Source organism: Neltuma alba, unplaced genomic scaffold, assembly GCF_004799145.2.
Source record: "Neltuma alba isolate B1F8T4 unplaced genomic scaffold, ASM479914v2 tig00008012_pilon, whole genome shotgun sequence".
NCBI classification, from domain to species: Eukaryota; Viridiplantae; Streptophyta; class Magnoliopsida; order Fabales; family Fabaceae; genus Neltuma; species Neltuma alba.
In genome coordinates this window covers 1,649-20,040 of record NW_021634925.1, presented here as the reverse complement: position 1 = coordinate 20,040, position 18,392 = coordinate 1,649, and the positions used below count along the sequence as shown (strand labels likewise).

Genomic DNA, 18,392 nt, shown 5'->3' with positions numbered 1-18,392 from the left:
TACTCCTCTGTTTCTTAATATAAGACTCATTTAACTAATTTGATTAGATTAAGGAAGTTAGGTAAGTTAATTAATTACAAAAAATATGATACGTTTTTCCTAAAATACCATAATCATTTTTCTTAATACTCATTCTTCCTCTTCTATTTGATTATGGTTGAGGGAGTATCCATAGGGGTAATTTAGAGAAAATTGATAAATATGAGAAATGAGTCTTATATTTAGGACCAAAACCAACTCAACAATTGGGTTCTATATTAAAGACCGGAGGAGTATTATTTAATAGCCCTTAATGCTAAAAGTGTTGCTGTTGCTCATTTCAACTTAGTGAATGTTTAATTTCGTGACATAAGGGAGAACTTGTTGATGTGTTAAAGGGCATTGTTAGCAAACAACCGAACGCTTAGATCGACTAGCTGTGGGGTCGTTCTAGCTTAACCAAGGGTCTCGAGTTCGAGCCTTGGGCATGCAGCAGTGTGGAGTGGTAGGCAAGCCATCCGTTAGGGGATCCTTAACAGGTGTCGCTCCGGATTAGTCTGGGCCCGTTGAAACGCCTAAAAGATGGCATTGGCCTAGGATATCGGGGGAGTCCGACTAAAAAAAAGGGCATCGTTAGCAGCATTTGCACTGTAATCAGTACAAAACGAATTGTTTTTGTTTATTTACTCCATAAATTTCTTAAACTTATATAGTATTTCTGGTCCTTAATATAAGAGCTAGTTGATTAATTTGAGCAGATCAAGACAACTAGTTAAATTAGTTATTTATAATAAGTAGGTGTTAACTTTCCTAAAGTATTCTTGCTAATCAAGTGTATTAGCTAGAACTACTACTATTACAAGAACTACCTTGAAAAAAATAAATAAATATAAAAGATAAAATGGATTGGGATCTTATAATTAGGATCAAAATAAAAGTCAAACGAGTTTTTATATTAAGGACTGAAGGTAGTATTATTTTGCAATATTTTACTAATAAGTTTTGGTGGTTCAATAGTTAAAAGTGTTTCTAGATATTAATCCCTAAAATTTGATTTCATTTTGATTTTGGTTTTGGTTTTTAAAATTTAAAGTCAGAGGTTTTGGTGAAAAAAAAGGTCTTAGGAATAAAAAAAATGGTTCCAGGGATAAAAATTATTTAGATGGATTAAAATGAACTGAAATTTCAGAGAGCAAAAATACTAATTTATTGATATCAAATTTGAGGAATCAAAACTAAAATAAGATTGAATTTTTAGAACTAAGGTATTAACTGATGTTTGTCAAAAGGTGGTGGGATCAAATTCCACATGACTGAAGCATACATAAGTAAGAAAATGCCATGATTACCTTGTGCTAATAAAATCTTCCTTATAATCATTTATGGAAAAAACACGATAAAGATTACAAGTACGTATGTACGTACGCATAATTGGCTAAAATTTAAAAATCATTCTAAATACGTAAGAAGAGAAAATACCAAGGAAGATGAAGATCAACTTATTAGAGAGAAGAGAAAAGAAGTCAGAGGAAAAGAGGAGCAGAGAAGCCAAAAATTAAAAAAGGCAGGAAAAAAAAAAACGATTGCACATGATTTCTTCATAGCATGATGCAGTCACTTCCAGAAATCACTTCTTACCTTCTAATAACTTGAGCCTCCTTAGTTTCTTGGCCCGTTACTGGGTCCGCTCGACAGGATTTTTATGGGTTAAAAAGTAGCTTATTTTTGCTACAAGCCCGATTGTAATATTTCAGCTTGTTTGGTTGGACTTTCTGGCTTATTGGATCACTTTAAGAGGTTATTTACATTGGGATGTGTCAGGGGGTTATTTTTCTCTGGCTCGTTTTCTGTTTCTTGTTCATTACACGAGTAATCGGCTAATGGCACTATCAAAGACCAAAAAGCTGATTGAAATGCTTATTTTGTATATCTTTTTTCAAATTATGTTTAGCTTTATAGTTGTAGTATTTTTTTATTTATTTCTTTGATGCTTTCAAATTTAATTCACTCAATCAATTTCATTTCTTCATATTAAATTAATTTAAATTCATTGTATTATGTCAATTCATTTTTTAATCATGTTTTACTTTATATTTTAAATATTTCTTATGATTTCTCTAAAGTTTTTAATTTTTATTCACTCATTAAATTTCACTTCTTCATTATATTATCTCGATTCATGGTTTTTCATCTTTCACTTTATATTTAAATATTTTTTATGATTTCTCTAAAATTTTAAAATTTAATTCACCTATTAAATTTGACTTATTCATATTAAATTATTTTAATTTCATTGTATTATGTGAGATCTATTTTTTAATCATTTTTCAATATTTATTAAAACTCATACCTATTTTGGTCATTTTACAATCAAACTTACTTTTACTCAACCATAATCCAAACAATCTTTTACCAATCTCACTTTTGTAAGCTAGCTTTTCTGAACTCCAATCCAAATACAATTCAGCTTATCCAATTTAGCTTTTACCCAACTTCACTTATCCATAAGCTACTTTTTCACTAAGCAGCTTTTCCAATCGCTGATCCAAACGAAACCACTATTGGCCCAACATAATAGCCTTGGATGAATGACAGGGGGAAAAAAATATCATCTATTTCCATGTGGATACTTTTTGTTTGTTCAAACAAGAGTTGGTCCAGTTAATAAGGAGTCGGCTCATCACTCATGAAGTCATGAGTTCGAATCTCGCTCCTAATATGATAATCTTATTAGCGGGTGATTTATAAGTACTTTTATAAGCGTTTTTTAAATTTGAAGGCATATCCTAACTCTAATAAGCCTTTGAGACCCAATTCACCAAATTTTTTTTTTGGCAACAAAAAGAAATCCCATTGCAGTTTGTTCTTTGCATTTGCAAGTGAGAAATATTGTTGAATGATTAGCTAGCAATATAGATAATGTATGCATAATTCTTGAATTATTTTTGTATTCGATTTATCAAATGACTTTCATCTAAGTAGGTGATGTTTTCATCCAAGTTCATGCTTGTGGCAGTAAATCTATGTTTTCTTAGGACCTCTCACGACCCTCAGTCTTTGTGGACAATTTTGTTAATTCGCCCCAAAAAACCGTGGGGGGCACGCGCACATAATAATGAACAATTTTTTCTCGTTCTGTCGGAACACATTTAAAAATGGGGGAATTTCACTGTAGGACCGCAGAAGACAAATAATCTCAAAGAGCCCCCAAAACTTTCTGAAACCTCACTGCAGGACCAAGGGACCAATCTGATATTAATTTTTAGAGTGAGATTACAATAATACCCCTCCCTTTTTATTTTATTAAAAAATAAATATTTACCGGAGTTACTGTTCCGGCCACCGGCGCTCAGGTGGCCGCCGTCGGGGTCCGGTCACCGGTGGCCGGAACAGTAACTCCGGCGAGACCTCCGATGGCCGGAGTTTTTTTGTTTAAAACAAAGTGGCCAAGGGAGGGTTTGAACCCAGGACCCCTTGGCACACCAAAAGACTTGTAACCACCAAGCCAAACAACCCATTCAATCATAACATGCAAATAAAACTATATATAACAAAATAAACGCAACAGTCCAAATGTATGTGAACAAGTGAAATTAGACGATTTACAAGTGGAATTCAGAAATTTGCAACAAAAATTAGACAATTTACAAATAACATAATAGAAGTCATAACCCAAAATGCAAGTGTTTAAATGCAAATGAGTAAGTGAAATTTAAAGATTTACAATAAAAGTTTATGGATTTACAACCCAAATTTGGCAAACACAAGAGAATTCACAATCCAAAATGTAAGTATTTGAGTGTAAGTGAACAAGTGAAATTAGACGATTTACAAGTGTAATTCAGAAATTTACAACAAAAATTAGACAATTTACAAATAACATAATAGAAGTCATAACCCCAAATGCAAGTGTTTAAGTGTAAATGAGCAAGTGAAATTTAAAGATTTACAATAAAATTTTATGGATTTACAACCCAAATTTGGCAAACACAAGAGAATTCACAACCCAAAATGTAAGTGTTTGAGTGTAAGTGAACAAGTGAAATTAGACGATTTACAAGTGTAATTCAGCAATTTACAACAAAAATTAGGCAATTTACAAATAACATAATAGAAGTCATAACCCCAAATGCAAGTGTTTAAGTGCAAATGAGCAAGTGAAATTGTCGAATTTCACTTGCAAATCTATAAACTTTTGTTGTAAATCTTCAAATTTTATTTGCTCATTTACACTTAAACACTTGTATTTGGGATTGTGAGTTCCATTATGTTATCTGTAAATTGCCTAATTTTTGTTGTAAATTGCTGAATTCCACTTGTAAATAGTCTAATTTCACTTGTTCACTTACACTCAAACACTTACATTTTGGGTTGTGAATTCTCTTGTGTTTGCCAAATTTGGGTTGTAAATCCATAAACTTTTATTGTAAATCTTCAAATTTTACTTGCTCATTTGCACTTAAACACTTGCATTTTGGGTTATGACTTCTATTATGTTATTTGTAAATTGCCTAATTTTTGTTGCAAATTTCTGAATTCCACTTGTAAATCGTCTAATTTCACTTGTTCACATACATTTGGACTGTTGCGTTTATTTTGTTATATATAGTTTTATTTGCATGTTATGATTGAATGGGTTGCTTGGCTTGGTGGTTACAAATCTTTTGGTGTGCCAAGGGGTCCTAGGTTCAAACCCTCCCTTGGCCACTTTGTTTTAAACAAAAAAACTCCGGCCACCAGAGGTCTCGCCGGAGTTACTGTTCCGGCCACTGGTGACCGGACCCCGACGGCGGCCACCTGAGCGCCGATGGCCGGACCTCCGACCTCCGGTGGCCGAAACAGTAACTCCGATAAATATTTATTTTTTAATAAAATAAAAAGGGAGGGGTATTATTGTAATCTCACTCTAAAAATTAATATCAGATTGGTCCCTTGGTCCTGCAGTGAGGTTTCAGAAAGTTTTAGGGGCTCTTTGATATTAATTGTCTTCTGCGGTACTACAGTGAAATTTTCCCTTTAAAAATTTATTCATTCAACAAAGGCATTAACTAATTTGCGTCTTTGTGCACCTACAAGTGCTAACCATTACAAAACACCGGCCATGACCAGAAATTTTTTTTTTGGCCCTGACTACTTATTTTATCAAAAATTATATTAACATTTTTGCTCTTTATGACATTATTAATATTAATCAATCCAGGAAAAAAAATTGTGTCCGGTGTAATTTTGTAGAAAATGCTTTTAGGTAACTAGTATAAAATTACATTTGATAATACTTGTAACATTAATATCACATAGCAATATAAACAAGTATCAACCTATTAAAAGATTAAGAAATCAATTGAATAAAGGGAAACAAGTTGAAAGATTTCTCATTATAAGATTTATTGTTTAAAAGTAACTGAAAGTTGTTTGAATACCTAACTGTAATCTATTTTTAACTGATGCAATTTTTCTTTAGTGGTGTACAATTTATTCTCAACCATGTACGAACTAAACATAGGTCCCAAGTATTTTTTAAGTAATAAATTTTTAATAGGGATTTTTCGACAATTTTTTCGTAAATACATGATATTGAATAATCTAATTTTACCTTTGTATAGTTTATAGATTTATCGATTCTCATATTTATCGAAGTCATCATTTTAAATTTACCACTCAATTTATTTATTTATTTTGATTAGCATGTTTGCAAAGGCGTAAGCCTAACCCTGAGCTGAGCTTCCGTTCTCCGTCGAATTCAGCAGCATACAGCCTCCACTGCGGTCTTGAACTCTCAAGCCTTAACGGCACCACTGTCAACTGTGGAGCTGCCTCCAGCCGCCGCCGACACCGTCTTCGGACTCTGTCGACTTCAGCTTCATCCTTAGTAAGATTGTGTGGGCTCTGTTTGGTGCCTTCCTATTGTTATGATGCAGCGTTCAAGATTTTTGAATTTGTTTGTGCTGTTTTGCGTATTTACAGGTGATATATTAGATTTAATTTAGTGATTAGGTATGGGAAAGAAAGGAAGAAGCCGCCAGAAAAATGAGAAGAGGAACGGCAAGACAAGTTCCCAATATGATGATGCACTTAACGATGACATGCACGACGAAATTGATGCCTGTATTTTCATTCTTCCTTCTTGAGTGATTTATTTTCTCATGTGTTACTGCCGCTATTTGTATGGATTTATATTGTTCTTTTTCAGTTCATGATGAATTTGCATTGTCCTTGTCTTACTTGGACTTTTTTCCTTTTACAGTTCATAAGCAGAGGGATATTATCCCTCTTGACATACATGGCGATGTTGGAGAGTCAGACGAGGATGAAGAAGTGCCCGTTTTTGATTTGAAGGTATTGATTCCCTTCTTCTGGTTCATATCAGTTAGAGCTTTGTGTTGATTTCTAGATGGAACTATTTTAGGGAATTTTGAATACTAGATGGAATTAGTTTAGTGAATTTTCAAGTTGGAATGAAATATTAGATCTTGTTTCTTCTTTTCAATGATGAGTTTGCATAAGCAAACAAGAGTATTTTGCTCCTTTAGATTTTATTAGCCGGTGACAACCATAGGCTCTGATAGTTAAAAGCACAAGCAACGTCCCCTTTGAATACAGAGGCAACTCTTTAAACTTCATACCTATTGCACTGTGCATGTATCGTTTCGCTTTGAAAGCCACTAAAAACCATGGTTTGGTTACGTGCTTCCACTAAAACCATGGTGTCGGTGGTTTTCAATGTGAAACCAACCATATTCCTAGATTTACCTTTGTTGTCATGTCCATTTCATGCCCTGTGTCTTTTTCAGTGCAAGCTTCTCAACTAATGCCTTTTTGAATGATGATAAGCTTCTGTTTGTTCAATGAAGCGAGATAGATCAGACCTAGTGATGCTTAATTGGTTACTTTGCTTAAGAATTAGAACCAGAAAGTAAACTGCATCTTTCAATTTTGTATTATCATCTCATTTATTTCTTTCATGTCACTCACAGGGTTCTGATGATGATGAGGATGAATTTGATGACGACGACTTCAGTGATGATGTTAATGACGACATGACTAGGAAAAGTAAGGATTTGTTTCTAGATATTTGTTACAATAATGAATATTGAAAGGCACTTCAAGGGGAACTGAGTATGCATCTTTTCTATCCCATGCACTTGAGTTTGAATTTGTTTTATTTCCTTCCCAAAGATATGGGATACTTTGTCCTTTTTTGCTTTTTAATTTGAGATCTCACAGTCTTGTATAGCCATAAAGTGATATAATTTTGCCATGAGCTAACGTCATGATTTATCTAAGGATAGTTTATGTAATGGAAACTAGAGCAGTTTAGATTTGCAAGTCAGAGGATGCCAGGATCTATGGGAAACTTTTTTCAAGGTTTCGAAGTGAAATTTATGTGTGAGAGGTGTAATTGGGCTAAACTGTTTATGTATTATTTTCAGTAATCAGGCAAAGGAAATATTTACGTGCAAAATTTGGTGGTGAGGATGAAATGCATGATGATGATAATGAAGAGGAGGATGATGATGAACCCATACTAGTTGGAAAGCATTCCCGACATGGAGCTGATAATCGGCATTTTGAGGTGAGGGTTCGAGCAATTTATAGCCCATTTTTTGCACCTTACCTTTAATAAAAGAATTTTTGCCATTTGGAACCTTTTTAATAATTTTCGTTGAATAAGTATGCAATTATGTTTTGATAAAGCTTCAATCAAGTGATGATGAGGCCCTAAAAGAAGAGGAAGAGTTGGCAAACCAGTTGCAGAGAGAGAGGGCAAAATTTTATACTGAGGAAGACTATGATCTCGTGGGTTTGAAGGTAATATTGCTGATATCTTGTTACTGTGTTGTTTAATGCAGTCAACCCTCCATTTTTATGAGATATAACTTATGATGGTACAGGAATCATCTTTTAAAGGAAGGGACTCAACGGAATCCCTGATGCTTGAGGATACAGATAAAACTTACAAGGTTGAAGATTTGAATGCTTTATCAAAAGATGAACAAATGGAGACATTGAATAGGTTAATTTTATATCTATATCTTACAGTATTATATTTCGGATTTATCTTATGGCTTCAGCTGCTATCCCTATTGTACCTGCATTATCAAAATTTAAATAATTAAAATATGTGCATTGATCAATGCAATTGATAATTGTAAGCGTACTTGGGAAAACAAACTTCTTGTTGGGGGTTTGCATTTTCAACCCAAAATATAAATGATAATTTATGTGCTTTCAAAAATGAGAAAGAAGAGTTTAAAGAAATTTTGCTTGTCTTTATCTTAGTAAGGTGTAAGTTTAGAAAAGAAGTCGTAGATACTAATGTTCTTATTGAGAAACTTAGCGACCAACATAAATGATTAAAATAAAATCCATCATTGCCTTGATGATTTTACAGTTTGGTTGGTCAAATATAGTTTAAACCAGCTGTAGATCTGATTTAATGTAATTCTTTATGTCATGTTGTCACTGCCATTGCTTAGTCAAATTGCATATGAATGGAAAAAAATTTGTATCCATGTTTTCTTACCATTAGTTAGTATGAGTTCCTTTTATTGTATAAGTGGACACTTGTTCTATTTCTTTTGCAAAAGGAATTACTATAATGAAGCTTGATGCTAAAGGTATTTCTAATAATGTATTCACCAGTAGAGTGGAACTATTACTGTCCTGTCTAGAAGTAAGTTTTCGATGCTTCCATTTTGATAGACCAAAGTTAACAATATTCGAAAGAAAACTGATTTAAAAAAAAAAAAAAGCTGTCAGCCCTCTTTATTGGACTGTTTGGCCTAGCATTTAACACAATACACATGACCATTGATTTTATTATTTTCATTGTTATGGACTGTAGCTAATTGTTTTGAATATACAATTTTGTGTTGATTATTTCTTGTATAATATTCTTTTTAATGACTCTCAGTGATTAATGGCTATATTCTCGTTTCAGGTCTTATCCAGAATTAGTCTTTTGGTTGTCAGAACTAAATGACGCACATGATCAGCTTGAATGCAAAATAAACCCATTGTTAAGCAAGGTTTTTGTCTCCTTTTGTTGTGATATGTTGTTTTTTTGCCACAGACAACAAAGATGTTGCCTGAAATTATTCTACTTATACAAGGCCTTGTTTTGATTGCCCAAGTTTCCTTCCCATTTATTGGGCCCCTATTAAAAAAAATGCAATCTACGTCTCTTTAGAGACTACTTTCTTGGACACGCATGAAAGCCATCGTGCGTTTGAATTGTTTCATTACTTTGTGAAGGTTAAAGATGGCAAAATTGCTACGGAAGGAGTTGGTTATTTTGAGTTGAAGAAAGCTCTGCTGTTACTCTATTGCCAAGCTATAACTTTCTATCTTCTCCTCAAATCTGAAGGAAAGCCAGTGCATGACCATCCTGTTATGGCTCGCCTAGAAGAGATAAAGAAATTATTGGATCGGGTATTGTTCTCTTCAAGTTGTCAATCTTTTTATCATAATAAATTTAGCATGCAGAATTGACATATTCAAATGTTGCTTCTTGGAGTTGAAGCTTTTCCATTCGGATCTACAGAATTATGGATGCCTTTTCACATACTTGGTGCATATGTTTTCATATGTCCGAACTTTTAGATAGAAATTAATAATGTTTTTAAATTTACTAAATTAGAGAAATTGGTATGGGTAATGTAAGACTAATGTGTTGGCTCTAAATCATACGTAGCTGGCGAGTACAAATGCTTCCTTCTTGGATTGTCAGTGAACAGTTACCACGTTGATCCAAGGAATGACTTGCAGTGTTCATTCATTCCTGCATGCATGTGTAGAATCTTAAGTGTGAAGGGTAATAAGCTATCATTTGATCACCTGATTGCACATCAATGGTGAAGTGCAACCCCAAAAAAAAAAAAAAATCAATAATGTGAAAATAGATATTAATATGCATTTATGGCATTCTTCAATCTTGACCATTAATTTTTGATCTAGTCGAGGATAGTTACCCTTCTCATATGAGACCACTTTTCTCTCATGATATGCTCCCTATTACACCTGTAGAAGGAATCAATTAGCATCCATGACAAGAAATGCTTTTTGTTTTTAATTTATTTATATACTTGATGGAAAATGATTCCTTTTCCACGGCACTAAAATGAAGATATTCAATATCTATTATATCCCTTTTCCATGGGACGAAAGATATTTCTCATCCGCAACATTACTTTTTTCATTCCATTTTCTTTTTTTTAGTTCTGTCCATTTTGTGTGCCAGATGAACCCTAACTCAGTGTAGGATGAATTTCAATCAAAATCCGCTATTGGAGTAAAAGTTCTTTAGCATTAGCATTTTCCTCAAAATGTTTGACATTACTCGGGAGTCATTTGATGGCCTATTCATGCATTTTAAAATCTAGTGTGGGATGCACATTGATAGGAAACTATTTATTGTTTAATTGCGTACTTATCTGATTATTATAGAATATGGTTGTGAAGATCACATGGTTACGACTTCTAATCTGACTGTTGGAATGAACATCAATATTATTGGCTTAAGGCTGTCAAATCTTGCACCAATGCTAATTTATCATTAAATATGTCATAGTAAGGGTGAGGGTAGAAGATTCTCACCTGGAAAGAATCCATTATATGCTAATGACCACTTCTTCCCCCATTTTTTTGGGGCCAAAAAATGGATACAATACTCTTTGTTCTCTTCCTTGCAGTTTTAAGATGGAAATGGTTTTCTTTAGATTTTGAAGCTTCTAATGTGTGACTTACTTAACAGGTGCAAAAACTGGATGCAAAACTTCCGGTCAAAGTTGATGATGTTGTTGAAGAAAATCATGGGTTGAAAATGGTATTAAATTCGGGTGATATAAATGCTTCAATGGCTGATTCCTTTGTGGAAAACCATGACCTGCCTCATGCCTCTGATGTATCACTAAAAGAAACAGTGGTAATTATTTTTGTTTGTGGTTCTTTTTTGTCTTTGAAGAATAATCTTCCATACAACCCTTACATCTTGGTCTACTTATGCAGTCTCTCGAGGTAGTCGAGATGCAAAATGTGGATTCCTCTAAGGATAATGTGAATGAAGAAAGAAAACAGAGACATGAGCTTAAGGTGAATTATAAACAATTTTGCATGCTGATATTTTGTATCTTCCGATTGATTTTGAAATCACTAACATAACATACTTTGGCATGTTTCATGATTTCGAATTAGTTTTATTGCTGTAAAAGGCCTATTATTTTGACTGAGATATGTTGAATGTGGCAGAAGGATCGCATTGGTGTGCAGAGTTCTGAAATGTTAAAGATCAGAGCATCCCTTGAGGAAAAGTTGAAACAGAAGGGTTTCCACAGTTCCATTGCTCCAAAGACTACTAGTGCCCGAAAACGTTCCAGATCATTAAATGGGTATAAGTTTGCCCCTGTGGCCCTGTTCATTGCATTCTTATTTCTGGGTTTGGGAATGAGGACTCAATGGAAACTTACTAATATTGCAGGCTCGACACTTGTGATGATTTTGATGATGACAATGTGAATGCCGATAGAGTAGCTACATTGGTTAATGGTCTTGGTTCTGGTAGAATTGCTCAGCTTGCTCATCAGAAGAAAGTTAGGGTACAGCACGTGATGTTTTTTCGATCAGCCTGCATTAATTCTCCTCGCTCACTTCTCCTTTTGATACATTTCAAGTTTTATTTTGAATAACATATCTGACTGGTCCCTTTTTGAATAAGGTGGTTTCTGGTGATGATGATTTACCTAAGAGAGATGACATTGGGGAAAGGAGGAGGAAATTTGAACTTAGGGCAATGTCTGGTGCTGGTTTGAAATCTGAGGATGTTGATGAAGAAATAGGTGATCCTGGATTTTCTGATCAGGAGGATGAGACAAGTGAAGACTCAGAAAATGACTTGTATGAACAAATAAAGCAACAGCGGGCTGAAAGATTGGCTGCTAAAGCTAAGATTTACTCCAGGTGAAGTCTTGTACCCTTCTGCTTTCTCAAATTGTTCAGAGCATATTATTCTATCACGTCCCTAAATAGCATCTCAGAGGAGGATGGTAATTTGGATCGATTGTCCATTTCTTGACATTATGTTGGTAGCTACTACATATTTTGTGATTATGATGCACATTTTTTAATGTGCAAGTATGCTTTTTACGTACGTTGTCCTGTTGGGCAAATAAGCATATTATTATTAAGTGCTTTGGCTCTTCCACGTCCTTCCTAAAGATATAAAAATTATCTAATTGGGGCCTCCTCATGTAATTTTTCTTTAATTGTCTTGAAAATTAGGCCTTTGTAGTGATTAGAGTTTTATTAAAAATATGCAAGTTAAATAATTCAAAATGATTTTTTCCCCTTGGTTGCCACGGTTCTAATGATTCACTTTTTGTACAGGAACTCTGAAGTCCCGTATTTGCCAGGGCCAGATACATTAGATAAAAATGGAAGACGGCCGATTTCTTACGAGGTTGTGGCCTCATTTATCTTATCATTATTCTATTTATAATCTCCTCATAGACTTTGTTTTTACACCTCCGATGCCAAAATGGTGCAGATGGAGAAGAACAGGGGGTTGACTCGATATCGTAAGAAGCTGACTAAGAATCCAAGAAAGAAGTACAAGGTAATTTTACTTAAGATTTGATATTTGGGTAATTTTATTGTTGTCTGGTCTCCAAAGAGTACTGTATCTTGTGTGAGTCGCTTCTTTAGATGAACAAAAATAATGGTAATTTGGTACAAGAGAAATATAATAAAACCCAAAGAAACTCGTATCAGCCGCCATCTATTTGCATGTCTTCCAACAATTTTGAAACAGTGCAGAACTTAAAATTTTCTGGGATCTCCCACAACCTTCAACATCTGAGAAATGAAGTATTTTACCCGGATTGACAAAGATAGTAGTGAAGTTCTGATGCCCTGCCAAAACCAAACTAGAAATATTTGAGATTCCGTTTGTACCTGTTTGCTTCTCTTTATTTCTCCTTTGGGTCATTAATGTAGGATTTAATAGGAGAGTTGATGTTAGTCATATATATGAGACTTATTTAACATGTTTATTAAATTTTTTCCTAAATTAATCTTATTGATATTTTTCTAACAATAATCAAGTAAAAGAGGGAGGGAGGGAATCAGGGAAGATGCTCAGGGTATTTAAAAAAAAAAAACCATATTAATTAATTTAACCAACATTCTTAATCTACTCAAATTAGTTAATTAGATCTTACATTAAAAACCAAAGGAATAGGACATAAAACCACTGAGAAAATCACCTTTCAGCTTGTGTGAATATTCTGGAATAAAGAAATTTTTCATAAAACAATCACTCTTCACGAGGATAGCTGTCTGTGTTTCCTTTTTCTCCTTTTTCCGGAGTTCAAGTATGTTTGAGAGAAAAAGAAAGGTGGACGGCTATTACTTTAAAGTAAGTGTTTGGATCCTCCCCACGAGAATGATTAGTAACTTGATTGTTTTCTCCGTTGCCACCTCCTTATCCAGGAAAAGCACAAGAAAGCTCTTAAGAGACGCAGTGGGCAGGTTCGCAGTGTCAAAAAGCCGACGGGGTCCTATGGTGGAGAGTTCTCTGGAATTAACCCATCTGTCAGTCGAAGTGTCAGGATCAAGAGTTAATATTTTTGTTGCAGTGATCTTAGCGTCCTAATATTCTCAGGTTCCCATCAAATATCTTAAAGCCCACCCAATTCATCATTATGGCTGGTGAGTGTGTAATTGAGTGGTCTCGCAAAGTTTTGTTGAGAATTAGGAAGTAATAGGAGAGTGAGTAATTTATATTTCTATGAAAGTAATTTAAGTTACTTTGAGATGTATGGTTGAAATGGAGAGAAGCATCAAATTATGAAGTCACTGTGTCTTGCGACATTGATTTATTTTATAGATAAATTTTGCTCAAGTGATTAATTTGTCTCCGTCGTGTTTTCAATACCTGACTCGGGAATGAATTGGTGAACTAGTCTCTTAATGATCTGATGAAGAGTTCTGAACGGGTTGATTGGGTTGGATTTTTTTTTTAATACTTTTGTTTTATTGAACCCAGAATATCGTTTTGAGTTGAAAAATTAAAGGGGAAAAATAGTAATTCATTACATTTATGGTCTAATAATTATATTTTTTTGGATCTATATTTAATACATGAATATTTTATTTATTTTAGATTGATGTCTTTTTTTAATCTAAATATTACTCATTCTTGTTCAAAATATAAGATAAACTTTGATTGAAGGGTTTGATTTTTTTTAATAAGATAATATTTACTTTTGTCTAAGTATTTAATAAGTTTTTTTTTTAAATTTTACTTTTAATGCATATTCTCTTTCCTCTTTGATTTATTTATTGTATTTTTTACTTATTCTCTTCATTAATAAAGGTATATTTAGGGGGAAAAATATATGTTTTACATATTTATTATTTTAAACTGATTTAAACTGATTTATTGATTCCTTGATAAATATAAATAGATGAAGTTTATCTTATATTTTGAGTTGGAAGGAGTATTTTAATTATGATTGGTTTGATTTCGAGTTACTTTAATTTGAACTATTGACTTTAATCACTACGTTTATTCATTGGTCCTGTTTTTGGTACTTGGTCTACATTATATACGAGAATTTGTGGGCAATGACATTAATTGCTTCTTCTACTGTTTATTTAATTAGACTGATTCCTTCTGACAACAATTTTTAATAGTTTGCCCGTTGAAATTTATACAATAAACCCGTGATTAAATTTGTGACTATAGATTTAGATATGAATAATAACATGATAATGATGAATATTTGTATTAAAAGAGATTTCTAAAGTGCTTTTTTTCTTTTGTGTGTGGGTGTGGGATAGTTTACTCCTTATATTGCTTTTCAATTTATTTCACTTAAATGTATGATATAAAAAAAAGATATGAAAAGAGCTATTAATAATGCTGCATAAATTATCATATTCTGACCGTAATAACAAAAATTGATTTAATATATCACAAAGAAATTAACCTGCAGCATCCAGCTTAATTTAACGTAATCAAAGGTGTTTTATTGTGTACAAAGTTATTATTACCACCAATTCTTGAGCGAATGGGCTTAAGATCTTCAGTAAAAATATAAGTGTAAAAAGGCGTGACGCTAAGAAGTTGTGTGCGCGCGTGAAAATAATTTTCTCAGTTTATATTTGTTTTTTTTTTTAATTTTTAGGATTAACTTGTAAATTTATTTTATTCAGTGATGTTGTTTGGAAAGGGGCTTTTTTTTTTAAGTTCAATATTACTTTGAAAATATTTAAAATGAAGCAATATTATTTTTTTTGCCGTTAAAATTATTAACAGTTAACTTCAAAATTTTAACAGTTAATGTTAATTTTTTAATAGAACAAAACGTTATTACCACATTTTGAAATTTGAGGTAATATTATTCTTGAGTGAAAATTTTTGAAGAAATTTACACATTTAATTTATTTTTATTCCTTTGCTATAATATACATATATTCCTCCGGTCCTAAATATAAGATTCCTTTTGTAGTACAAAAAGAGTCTTATATTGAGGACAAGAGGAATAATAATTTAGTTTTTGGAAGAAAAATAAAGATTCAAGTTAGTGATGCCTTACGGGCTGGTTCAATTGAAATTCTTCATCCTAACAACAATTGTAAACAAGACCGGTATGGTTTGGGAATTACAGTGAAAAATTGAACTCATAAATTAATTATTAAAAATGTTTTTAAATTTATCCCTCATTTGTGTTGTACTATTAATCACTCAAACAACGAGTACTTATTGATGAGTATTTACTATTGGTTATTCTTTTATTCTTAAATTACAAGCAATTCGTGAATTTAGTTTTCAAACACAATTTTCTCACTCTTTCCCCGTCAAGGTGCAAATAATTGAATGAAATAAAAAAGTCAGTCATTCGAGCGTGCACGGGAAGCGTTAAAGCCTTCACAGGACAAGCAACGAGTAGCGGTGGATCACTGGATCCATGCCTTTCGTCACTGCGTTCACATGCACGATTCTTATCCTACTGTGCTCTTTGTTTAATTATTTTGATGGTTAGTACTCCTCCAATTTTTAACATAAAACTTAATTAATTAATTTAAGTAAATTAAGAATGTTAGATAAATTATTTCACATGATATGATTTTTTTTAAAGCACTCTAAGTATCTTTTTAATTTTCTCTATTTTTCTTCTACTTGATTATTATTGAAGAAATATTAATATGATTAATTTGAAAAAAAATTGAAAAAAATGTAAAGTAAGTTTTATGTATAGGATTACCATTAATTCTTAAATTAAGTATTACACTAAAGATCGGAAGAGTACCATTTTAGTTTATGAAATTTAATTTTGTTTTGGTTTTGGTTTGTAAAATTTGAAATCAATAATTTTAATTTTTAAAATTTGATTTCATTTTGATCCATCAAAAGACTTTAGGTGCTTTTTGTGACCACCACTAAATCTTTTTTGGAAAGTATACAATGTGAAGAGATTAGCTTTTACTATAGACAATGATACTTTACACTTGACAAAAAAATTTTTTGGACAAAAATGCTGATTTTAAATTTCAGGGACAAAACCAAGAAGAAGCCAAATTTCAATAAGTAAAGGCAATATTAACACATTTTTGTGGGTTTATTTAGATTAACATTGCTAAAAGTAATTTTTACTTCAACTTTTTTGTGAAGATTAAAGTCAATTAGTGTAATATTATTTGTTGGATGGATTTTTATATACAAAGATCAGTTTAACAAAAAAATTGTTTGGAAAAGTGATTGCTTAATCGCGGTGATCCAAGCGTGAACGCCATTACTATCGGAGGGACAATTCTTATCCTATTATGGTCTAATTATATAATATATTATGTTGGCAATATATATATATATATATATATATTTATATTACGCCCGAATTGCACAATTTTCAAAAACTAAAAGCCGCATGATTCATGACTATTGCAATTTCGTGTGTGTGTGTGTATAAACTCTCAATCAGATATGGGTTGGCCTTTATGGTTTCACTCTTTCCGGGGCAAGGTAGCCGTTTAAAATATGTAATTTCTAATATTTTCTTCTAGGCACTTTAAATTACCTCTTCATTTTTTTGGCCTTGAATAAATTACCTCATTAGAGCTAATAAAGTGGGAGTTAAATTAACAAAATGGTCTTACGATAAAATGATTTTTCAAGTGTCACTTTCATTTGAAAGCACGCATTTTAAAAAGGAAAAGTCCTAAAAAGTTGTTAAAAGTTACTCCTCCGATCCTAATTATAAGACCCAATTGACTTATTTGAGGAGATTAAAGAAGTAAGTTAAGTTGGTTATTTATAATAAATAAGTGTTGTCATTCCTAAAATATCCTTGCTAATTAAGTATATTGGCTAAAACTATCTATTAGAGGATTATCTTGGAAAAAATGCATAAATATAAGAGACAAAATGGATTGGGGTCTTATAATTAGGACCAAATAAAAAGTCAAATGAGGTCTTATAATAAGGACCGGAGGAGTAATTTAAAGCTCCACTTTTTATGAAGGGGCTGATACGCAAAAGTCATTAAATTGTTTAAAAAACGATTAACGTATAAGATCTGACGTATAGTGGCCAAACAACAAAGTCTGACGCGGATGTTATATTTGATATTGCTGCTAATACACTCAAACTACAAAGCATTTAGTAGTTTAAAAAAAAAAATACTTTTCCGTCTCTAAGTATAAAACTTATTTTGTAATATAACTCATAGTACAAAATCTTATATTTAAGATTGGAAGATATTAATATTTTTTTTAGTATATGTTTATAGTATTAATACAAATAATGATAGAAAGTAAAAATTAATATGATGTTAGAGTTTTAAATGTAATTAATATGAATAATATAAAAATTCACTAAATTTATAAAATTTAATAATTTCAACTATTTTACTGGTACATGACATGAGACCCCATAGAATCTGCCTGTAGAATCGTTGAGGAAAAAGTAATTTGACAATGGAGAAAGAAGTATAAAAGAATCTACAATAGAGGACGACAATAAATTCGTGTCACTGCTTAGGTTCGTTACACGGGGACAGGGAATCGAATCCTAAGTAACTGCCATGGCAAATGGCCACCTCTCATTGTTCTCACCAATGCCGTCTTGGATCCAAACTCCATTTTTACTTTCTCTGAGCTTCCGAAGAGTCTCTCTCTCTCTCTGTGTATTGTAGTGCCGCTGTTTTAATGCATTTTTTAACAACGAAAGCAATCCACTATAGGCTCCTAGTGCATCCCACATTCCCTCTCCATTAGAGGCACTCAAACCGAGGCCTTCTTATCATCTCCCAGATCCCAATCAATATTCCTGCCGTTTAGCTGCCGGCTCGTCCGGCATGGCCCCGTCGACGACGACTATAAATGACCACCGCCGAGTGGTTTCCGTGGTTGGCGGT

General features: G+C 32.7%; 1 protein-coding gene across 2 annotated transcripts; it reads left to right on the top strand.

Moving 5' to 3' along the window:
* Positions 1-5,693: 5,693 nt before the first annotated feature.
* Positions 5,694-13,876, top strand: LOC114753593 (something about silencing protein 10). 2 transcript variants are annotated; one of them, XM_028942285.1, is made up of 17 exons: positions 5,694-5,848; positions 5,944-6,084; positions 6,224-6,315; positions 6,954-7,029; positions 7,410-7,552; positions 7,675-7,788; positions 7,872-7,993; positions 8,921-9,008; positions 9,235-9,411; positions 10,733-10,903; positions 10,987-11,070; positions 11,227-11,366; positions 11,456-11,573; positions 11,693-11,934; positions 12,361-12,433; positions 12,521-12,589; positions 13,465-13,876. In XM_028942285.1, the coding sequence occupies exons 2-17, from the start codon at positions 5,976-5,978 to the stop codon at positions 13,594-13,596; spliced, it is 1,950 nt and encodes a 649-aa protein (XP_028798118.1). In that variant the 5' UTR covers positions 5,694-5,848; positions 5,944-5,975; the 3' UTR covers positions 13,597-13,876. The 2 variants fall into 2 exon arrangements, with proteins under 2 accessions (XP_028798118.1, XP_028798117.1); XM_028942284.1 differs by having other exon boundaries at positions 5,694-5,856.
* Positions 13,877-18,392: the final 4,516 nt, after the last annotated feature.